Source organism: Phoca vitulina, unplaced genomic scaffold, assembly GCF_004348235.1.
Source record: "Phoca vitulina isolate PV1807 unplaced genomic scaffold, GSC_HSeal_1.0 scaffold68, whole genome shotgun sequence".
Lineage (NCBI taxonomy): Eukaryota > Metazoa > Chordata > Mammalia > Carnivora > Phocidae > Phoca > Phoca vitulina.
This window is the reverse complement of record NW_022589771.1, coordinates 7,272,450-7,282,242: the sequence shown is the minus strand read 5'-3', so window position 1 is coordinate 7,282,242 and position 9,793 is coordinate 7,272,450. Positions and strand designations below refer to the sequence as shown.

Sequence of the window (9,793 nt, the reverse complement as noted above, 5' to 3'; positions counted from 1 at the left end):
GTCCACCCTCCCCTGCCCCCACTCTCCCCCGTCCACCCTCCCCCGTCCACCCCCCCCAGCTCAGCCCCCGCTGCACCCTCTCTTCCAGAAGAACGAATACCTGTTCACAGTGGTGGCGGAGGAGGCGGACGCCCTGCTGCTGGGCCTGCGGTACTCGCCCACCCGGCTGCACTTCCTCTTCCTCAGCCAGGACCCGGCGGGCGCCTGGCAAACCCGAGTGACCTTCCACAGCCCCGCTCTGACGGACGGCGAGTGGCACACGCTGGTCTTGGCCGTGTCCGAAGGATCCTTCTCCCTCACCACGGACTGTGGCCTCCCGCTGGACATGTAGGTACCGGACGCCAGGGGCGGGCGGCGCGGGGCTGTGTGCTGCCCGACGAGACGCAGCCGGGGCCGGGGGGCAGGGCGGCAGGGCGCCGTCCCGGGTGCGGCCGGCATCGTGCAGTGCGCACCGTGGGCGCTCGGGCGTGTGGGCAAACAGCCGCTGGGAACCATCCCCTGAGGCAGGAGCGCAGGGTCGTCGGCAGGGTCCTGTCCTCCGGAAAGGCCGGTGGGAGGGGCGGACGCAGGCGCCCAGGCTGGGTGCGCTGGACGTGGGGGGGGGGGTGCCCTGCCGAGCGTGGGCGCCATCGCCGAAGGCCGCAGAGGAGGCTCACAGACAGCTCAGGCAGCGGAGCCGAAATGCAGCTGCGGCCTGACCGGACCCAGCTCCGGCTCTGCGGTTTCAGCACATCGTTCGACCCAAGACTCGGTTTGCTTGTCTGGGCCGAGGGAGTGAATAGTCACTGAAACTCCAAATAAACAGGCAGAACCGTCCTCTGGTAGCTTCGACCCAGCCCCGGGGACTCAGAAGCCGGAGTCCGTTCCCTGTCCCGCCGTCCCCTGGTTGCGAGGCTGGACCAGGGCCCGTGGGGCCCCACAGCTCCGCCAGGGAGTGACGACCCCCGTTGCCCTCAGCTTCCACCCTGGCTCACGGGGCTGGGCACTCTTTTTTTTTTAAATCACATATTGTCCCGTTTGCATTAAATCTACCATTATTCCAAATACTACTTGCAAAGGTAGAACCTCACTCTGCTTTGTTGGTTGACACTTACTCCCTAATAAAAAGAATCCTTGACATTCAGACGCTCTGTTTAAATACGTCTCTACCACAAGTGCCCCCCATGCCCCCTGAGGACATCAGGGCCTTTACCGGGTGATGACAGTGGGGACCCAGCAGTGGGGACAGCTCTGGGACGGGCAGGAGCATGGGCCAGGGACAGGACGGAAGGAGCCAGGGCTGCAGCCGGTGGTGGCCAAGGAGGAACCTGGGCCCTGGGACCGGGCTTCGCAGAGGGCACACTGTGATCGGAGCTGTGATGGGAGCACGGGTTATTCTGGGAGGCGGTCGGGAACTGGCCTCACCACGGCCAGCTGTAGCCAGATGCAAGCCTGGAGGGAGCAGGTGCGTTTACGGGAGGGTATGGCATCGAGGTGCAGGAGGCAGTGAGGAGAGGCACTTGCCTGGCTCGTCCGCCCCAGAGGCCCCAGTCAGGGCATCCCCTCCAGCCGGCGCCCACCTTTCCCCCATCCTCAGGCTTCAGCCTCCACGTCCACATCAAGACCCAGCTCTGGCCACATCTTCCAACATCTCCCAGGTCACCAGCAAGGACCCTTCCCTCCCAGACACCATCCGTTTCCCCACAGGCTTGGTGGAGGGTGGGCGGGCTGGGGACCCAGTGCCAGTAGGAGCCACGGAAGGTTCCCGAGAGATGGGGCAGCCACCGAACAAACACCTCTGCAGTGACAGCTGCCGGAGACTCTTGTCCTGGGGCAAAGAGCATCCCTCCAGTTCAGATCCAGCAGAACCTGGGAATGGGACCTTGCTTGGAGACAACGTCTTTGCAGGTGCGACCGGGTTCAGTTGAGGTGGTCCTGGAGCAGGGCGGGCCCCTGTCCCAAGTCTGGTGTCCTTCTAAGAAGAGGAGAAGAGGCAGAGAAGGCCGTGTGAAGACAGGCAGAGGGCACGACATGGGCTACAAGCCGGGGACTACCAGAAGCCCCCAGAAGCTGGAAGAGGCTAGCAGAACCTCCCCTGGAGCCTGCGGAGGGAGCACGGCCAGGTGGCACCTTGACCTCAGACTTCTGGCCTCCAGAGCTGGGGCTCGTCTGCTGCTCAAGCCCCCAGTGTGTGGTGCTCGTTACAGCCGCTCCGGGAAACGATGCCTCTCCTGTGCTGCTTCTCCCTGCGCTTTTCTGCGTGAATGACTGTGACCCTGCTCCCCCATGGCCCTCAAACCACCCTCAAATGTTTTCAGAATGGCTGACGTGCCCTTCCCGGCCACCCTATCAGTGCGAGGAGCCCGATTCTTCATCGGCAGCCGTAAGAGGACCAAAGGCCTGTTCACGGTAGGTAAGGGAGGGGCTGCCCCAACATCCGTACTCACAGAGGGGCTGCCACTGTAAGCCTGGTGTCCTCACACTCTGCTCGACAGATCGGTGTGTGTGCCACGCGGGACCAGGGAGCCCTGGGGTCCATTAGGGCCCCTTACTTGCCAGGCACATTTCACCGTGTTCCCGTGCACACTCATCCTCACTGCCCCCAGAGCTCACACCTTACACTCTCAGGGCCCTGCTCCATGTCCTCTTCTGTGGAGACCTTCCCCCCCCTCAGAGAAGATGGGCCTTGTACCCATCCCCTGTAGCCCTGACCACCCTCAGACCAGCTGTGTGCTTGCTCATTACCTGTCTCTCCCTTAGACTGCAGGTGGGGGACCTTGTTCCATGAGTGTAGGGGCTTTTGTTTCCTGCCGTGTTATGTCTAGACCCATGCCTGATACATGATAGGTGCTTGGTGAATATTTATGGATGGCATGCTTGGGTGGATGGATAGATGGATAGCTGGATGGGCAGGTGGATGGACATATGGCTGGCTGGCTGGCTGGATGGATGGGTGGATGGATGAGTGATGGATAAATGGATGGGTGGGTGCGTGGGTGGGTGGGTGAACATATGGGTGAGTGATGGATGGCTGGATGGGTGGAAGGATGGACATATGGATGGGTGGATGAGTGAGTGAGTGATGGATGGATGGGTGGATGGATGAATATATGGGTAGATGGATGGATGGGTGGATGAGTGATGGATGGACTATGGTCGATGGATGGATGGATGGGTAGATGAACAGACAGATGGACAGATGGATGGATGAGCAATGCAACCCAGTCACTCTAGGTTAGTACACAGGAAAAACCCCTTCCATGACTTAATTACCTTAGAATGGTGTATAGTTCCCCACCATTGCTCTCAGTGCTCCCCACTCCCCCCAACCAATCAGCAGACTCTTCTCTCCTACCTCTAGAGGTGGATAGACCCTTCATCCTCCATTCCCACCCCTCCACCAGGGTCTGGACAGGCTGAGCCCAGTGGTCCAGGCGCTCTCTGGTGACGAGGTTCTGAACATGCTGTCCCTCTCTCTGCAGGGCCTGGTGAGGCAGCTGGTTCTGCTGCCCGGCTCGGACGCCACCCCAAGGCTCTGTCCCTGCAGGAGTGCCGAGCTGGCTGTGCTGTCCATCCCCCCTGTCCTGCAGCGTCTCACAGGGAAGCCAGAAGATAATGAGGTGCTAAAATATCCCTATGGTTAGTAGGTCAAAGCCACCCACTCCCCCTCACTGATGGTGGACCCCAAGAACCTTGTCACTTTCCCACCTCTCCTGGGAGCAAAGACAGGAGGGTGATTATCAAATTGACAAAGAGGCTGGCCCCGTTGGACACACCAGCATCATCCAACTTTCCTCCAGGTGGCTCGCCCAGTGGCCGCCAATCCCTGCTTAGATGGTGTCCTCAAGGGACCACTGGTCCTGCTTGGGATGCCCGGGGCTGCTCCCTGACATCATCTTCCTTCTCTTGAGCCTTCTGACTTCCATCTGCTGCCTGTTTTCCCCCAGACCAGTATTTGGGGTCTTTATCCCCATCCCTCCCTGATAGGCATCTAAATCTCAGCCCCTGCCCCAGTGGGGACCCCGAACTTCAAGAGGCACATTTCAGTTGTCCGTGATCCCCCAGCCCAGAGGGTCCCCTGCACCGTTCTCTTTAGTGTGTGCTTGTGTGTTCTCCATGTAAAGTTACAGTCTGGATGGTTCGTGTAAGCCACACCCCTGCACCGGAGCTGCCAAATCCCCTCCCACCACCACTTCGCCAGGCGGGGAGACAGCCCCCGCCACTCCCGAGCCTCGCAGTCATGCTTCACCAGTCAGGCGAGCCCCCAGCGCATCGTCCACTTGATCCAATCCTGGGATGTGTTTCCAAACTCCCAGCAGCACAGGCTGCTGCTTTTTTTTTTTAAGATTTTATTTATTGGGGAGAGAGACAGCAAGAGAGAGAGCACAAGCAGGGGGAGTGGCGGAGGGAGACGCAGGCTTCCCGCTGAGCAGGGAGCCTGATGCGGGGCTCGATCCCAGGACCCTGGGATCATGACCTGAGCCAAAGGCAGATGCTTCACTGACGGAGCCACCCAGGTGCCCCCACCTGCTGCTTTTTATTTTTTCACATTGGAGAGCACGTTAGTAGTCTACAGATTGGGGCACCTGGAGGGCTCAGTTGGTTCAGCGTCTGACTCTCGGTTTTGGCTCAGGTCATGATCTCAGGGCCGTGGGATCCAGCCCCACGTTGGGCTCCCTGCTCAGTGGTGAGTCTGCTTGAGATTCTCCCTCTGCCCCTGCTCTCTCTCTCTCTCTAAAATAAATAAGTAAATCTTTAAAAAATAGTCTACATATTGATGCAGTTTATTGCTGTGATATTTTGAATAATTTTATAGTAACAGTACAATTTTGAATAATTTTTATCATAAAAGAAGAGACACAGAGGAAAATGATTTCCCTGCACAGTGAAGTTTTCGGGCACTCCATGGAAGTTTCCCACATCCGTCCAGTTCCAGCTCAGGACAAGAGACAGGAGGCGGGGTGTGAGCCCAGGCCTCCGCCGGGCGCTGATAACATCCAGGTGCCCACAGCGCTGGCTGTCGGTGTGGATGCAGCGCCCACGTCGCTGTGAATCGGCCCCACAGCACCATCAGGACCAGTGGGCTTGGCCCGAGATGAGGTGTAATCACCAGAAGTGATGGGGTCAAACACTGAAAAACAAGGCAAAACTCAAGCTTATACAAACTCGCGCCAGAGAGTGACAGGTCCGAGAGACGAGCAGGACAGCAGTGTGAAGACTGAGGCTTTTCTAGGGGAAGATGGGCCGCCCTCTGCAGCGGGCAGCGAGGCCGGCAGGGGAGCCTCGCAGCCTCTGTCCTGCCGTGCGGGGCCTCGATGGAGACCCCTGTGTCCTCATGGTCCCCACGTGCAGAGGCAAAGGCAGGACAGCCCGGGTCAGGGGTCCGCCTCCCACTCCGTCTTCCTCCAGGGAACCTGCACCTGGACACTCCTCTTCCTTGTCTCCCCCCAGAAACCGACATGAAGGTGACGCTGGGTTCCCGGCCTCCGTGCACCAAAGAGGAGGACGCCCAGTTCTGGTTCGACGCCAGCCGGAAGGGGCTGTTCCTGTGTGTGGGCAGCGAGTGGGTCTCCGTGTTAGCAGGTGAAGCGGGCTCTGGGGACTTACGGCTCTTCTCGAGCCAGCATTACTTGGGGATAGGGAGCGCCCCCCAGGACAGCAGGCCTGCAGGTTTCATCTGGAATCGCACGTCCTCCTGGGCAGGGCTGGTCACCCCCCCGCGTCTAGTCCCTGTGGCCCCGAGGGGGCAGCCTCCTGGCGCCCTGTCTGCCCCTCGGATCACAGATGCCAGGCGGTGATGCCAGGAGCCTGGAAGCATGCTGTTCCCCCGAGTGCTTCCCGCGTGGAGACGAGGAGTCGAGGCTGCCCAGGGCGCCCGGGACCCTCGCCCACAGGAAACAGGAGCTGGCTGCAGCCGCCACTCTCGAGCCTTGACCCCAGTCTCTCATGCACTTGAGGGTGCACCTTCGCAGGAGGTGGGAATGCCTAGTTTGGACCCGACATATCCGTGCCGTCCAGTCAGTGTCCCTGGCCGCTCAGCACACCACCCTGAAACCCATGCGGGCGCCAGCAGGCTGCTTTGATGGCCTCTCTGTGACGGCAACACGTGCTCCGGGCAAGTCGCCCCGGAGAAAGCCCTGACCGTGGCTAGAGCTGGGGGTCAGGGCTTGGGGCCCTGGGGTCGCGCCCCCGTCCTGGGAGGCATTAACCGGGTCTCCACATTTCTGTCACCAGCCAGAGAAAAGCTGGACTATGTGGAGGAGCATCAGAGCCTGTTCACCAACTCGGAGACGCTGGGCATCGAGGTCTTTGCCATCCCCGAGGCCGGGCTCTTCGTGGCAGCCGCCAACCGCAAAACCACATCCGCCATCTACAAGTGGACGGATGGAAAGTTCGCCTCGTACCAGAACATTCGCACGCACCAAGCCCAGTCCTGGAGACACTTCACCATCGGGAAAAAGGCAAGTCTGCACCCAGCGACCGTCTCGATCCTTTTCATCTTGGGAAAACCCAAAGGTTGGGACTGCTCGTGTAGATGGTCTGGGAACGTATTTCTCATGGTTTCAGTCTTACTCAGGTTCTCAACGGCTTTCAAAGTCGGACACTTGGCGGGGTCTCTAAATCCAGAATGTGAAGTCTGTTTGGCTTCCCACAAAATAGAAAACAAGACCATTCCTATGACACTGTCCAGTTCTACGTAGACCCATCGGGGCTCAATTAAAAGCTTGTTGGCCCATTTGATGAGCCGGTCAACAAGGCGGAAATCATCTGGGGAAGGAGACAGACTCACTGCAGGGGGCCGGGCCCGGAGGTGAGGGTGGGACGCTCACGGGCAGCGCCGCCGGCTGCCAGGGCCGGGTGGAGCAGAGGCACGGGCGGTGGGTCTGAGGGGCTGCCCCCAGCATGACCCGTTGTCTAATCAGCTCCATCTACACCCTCGACTCCAGGGGCAGTGTCCTGGGGCCGCCGTCTTGCGCCCAGCCCCGGAATCGCTCACTCAGCAGTACGTGAGTGCCAGGTACCGCCTGCCCTCACCCAGGCCTGCCCCGAGGATGAACAGGGAGCAGAATGGACAGGCCTCTGCACTCCTGTTGCTCGCGGCCCGCCGCGGCCCAGCCGCGCTCCCAGTCCCGCGTGGCGAATGGCTGACTAGCACTCCAGCCTTCTGGTTGGCCACATTTTCATATAAAAAATGTGAACTTTGCATCAAGGAAATATCGGGAAATTCAGAAAAACAAGGGGGGAGGGTCTGTCCAGTCAAAGAAACAGGTGTGGGGCTTACTAAGCGCACGCTTGCTTCCGGGCTCAGTGGGTGCGCCCCGCACACCGAGCCGGCTTGCCTCCTGGTCCGGTTGCACGCCGGCCACCTGTGTGTCTAAGTCAGCTACGTGACAAGCGCGGGCTTCTGTACGGGTGGAGGGCTTTGTGATGTGTTCTCCTCATCCAGGTGATGAAGGACAAGTCTGGGCATAAAGCTGTTCCCTAGTCTGGGGATAGAGATAGGGACAACGGGCTGACGAACACAGACACGTTTAAGGGTCTGGAATGGGATGGACAGATCCACAGAGACGGTGGCCCTCGGACCGAGACGCGGGTGCTCAGAAGCCTTGGTGCCAGGCCCCTCGAGTACACGGCAAGAACCAGTGTCCCGGGCTCTCTCGTTCAGGTCTTCCTGGCTGTGGCCAATTTTGAACCGAATGAAAAGGGTCAGGAGTTCTCCGTCATTTACAAATGGAGCCAGACGAAGCTGAGGTTCACGCCATACCAGAGGGTCCCCACTCACAGCGCCCGGGACTGGGAGGCCTTCGAGGTGGCCGGGGAGCACTTCCTGGCCGTGGCCAACCACCGGGAAGGTAGGCTGTGGCCGTCCACGAGGAAGGAAACCACGGGGGCGGGGCGGGGCTGACTCACCTGCGGGTTAACAAATTACAGTAAGTCACACCTGACCCGATTCTCTGGGCCGGGCCATCTGACAGCGACGTCTGAGGCAAGCACACCTGAGCACCTTCTCCCCGTCCAGGTAGGAAGACAGGTGCGCGGTGTGTGTGGGTGCCTGTCCAGGAGAGTGGTTATGGGAACGTGGGCCAGACCACCTCATTTGAAACTAACCAACTAACTAACTAACTAACTGGCCTCCTCGGAGGAGGGGTTGGCTGAAACAGGTGTGAAGGTGAGCTGTTGGACCGGCAGAGGGACGGTGGTGCGGGCAGTGTGCTGGGAGAAGGATGCGGGGCGTTGTCTCGTGCCCTCTAGACACACACTCTGTGGTGCAGCGGGCACGGTGGGGGACGGGCCTGGCCGAGGCTGGGGGCCTGGTTTCTGGGCCCGTGACCGCCTGAGTGGCCGCAGCTGGCCCCTCCTGGTCGTGTAACTCCGGACAGCAGGGTCTGAGGCAGTGGGCCCTGTAGGGCATCTGCGGCCAGGGAGCTCTGTAGGGACCCCACTCATGGGCAGCGGGGCCCCAGGAGCCCGCTAACCAGTGCTCCCCAGAGAAGGAGTGTTCCGGGAGAAGCTGGCCCCACCAGGGGGGCTCCAGGGAGCACAATGTGGACAGAAGGTGCGAAGGCCTGAACTGAGGGGACAGTGAGGGCGGCGGGGTTGTTGGGCAGGGGGAGAGGTGAGGCTGGGATCCCATCTCTAAGACAGAAGGCCACGGGGGGAGGGGTCTGGAGCCTCCAAAGGAGGGACCCAGGGAGGGCTTCCCCGTGGGCACAGGGGCAGGGAGCGCAGGGGAGCACAGGGAAGGTGCCCGGCGGCCAGAGGCCCGACGGCACCAGACGGACCCCCGGGCCCTGGGGCAGGTCAGGGCAGGCCGCCGTGAGAGGATGTCTGCCTGTGGTGTGTGACGGCGGCCGCCTGGCTTGCAGGTGACAACCACAACATCGACAGTGTCATCTACAAGTGGAACCCGAGGACCCGCCTCTTCGAGGCCAACCAGACCATTGCTACGTCCGGGGCCTACGACTGGGAGTTCTTCACCGTGGGGCCCTACTCGTTCCTGGTGGTGGCCAACGCCTTCAACGGCAGGTCCACGAAGCTGCACTCCCATCTGTATGTCTGGCTCTTCGGCTCCTTCCAGCTATTCCAGGCCTTCCTGGTAAGGAGCCGGCGGGAGCCCCGTGTCCCGCCTCCGGCAGGCCACCCGGCAGCTGGAGACGCGGGACCTGGGGACCCCAAGAGCCAGGACCAGCGCCGGCTCCAGGCCCCCCTCACCCAGGCAACACCCCCACAGGAGGCTCAGGCTGAGTCCCTGGGGCCCTGAGAAGAGCCCGACAACGAGGCGGGAGGGGGCCCTGCCCTGCCCTCCCTCTGGCACCGAGCTTCCTGGGCAGCGCTGGGTGCTCAGCGGGCCTCGTGGCCCCTGGGCGGGTGCCCTGGGCAGCCGGGCAGCAGGCGCCTGACCTGGCCAAGTGCGGGGGCGGCCCTGCCCACTTGCACTTCAGACCGTGAGGGTCCCTCAGCTGGTTCCAGGCTCCACGGGGCAGGCTGGCAAAGACTTTGAGTGGAGCGAGGCGTGACGAGTGTTTATCAGGGCGGGACAGGGCCGGGCGCCCCGGGGAGCCCTCTCGACTCTGGTCCTGGCCAAGGGTCCTGTCGAGGAGGCACAGGGGCTGGGCGGGGCCCACACCACCCACCTCAGGCCGCGGGGCGGGCGCTTCCCTGTTGCCGAGGGAGCTGTGGGCACTCCGTCTCTACTTACTGCCATCATCATGGAGAGCATGTCACCAGCAACATGACTCCTTCCTCCCTGGGTCCTTCCGGAACATCCCTTGCTTGTTTCTCTGGCCCCTGGTTCGCCCAGCAGAAATGCTTT

At 61.2% G+C, this 9,793-nt stretch overlaps 1 protein-coding gene across 1 annotated transcript in view; it reads left to right on the top strand.

Moving 5' to 3' along the window:
- The window catches only part of TSPEAR (thrombospondin type laminin G domain and EAR repeats), a 69,260-nt gene that overhangs the window by 43,623 nt on the left and 15,844 nt on the right, over nt 1-9,793 (top strand). The window contains exons 3-9 of the mRNA XM_032392547.1: nt 89-327; nt 2,298-2,388; nt 3,462-3,618; nt 5,431-5,562; nt 6,214-6,440; nt 7,646-7,832; nt 8,847-9,076. Coding sequence (XP_032248438.1) covers nt 89-327; nt 2,298-2,388; nt 3,462-3,618; nt 5,431-5,562; nt 6,214-6,440; nt 7,646-7,832; nt 8,847-9,076 — 1,263 coding nt within the window. The remainder of the gene's footprint in view (nt 1-88; nt 328-2,297; nt 2,389-3,461; nt 3,619-5,430; nt 5,563-6,213; nt 6,441-7,645; nt 7,833-8,846; nt 9,077-9,793) is intronic.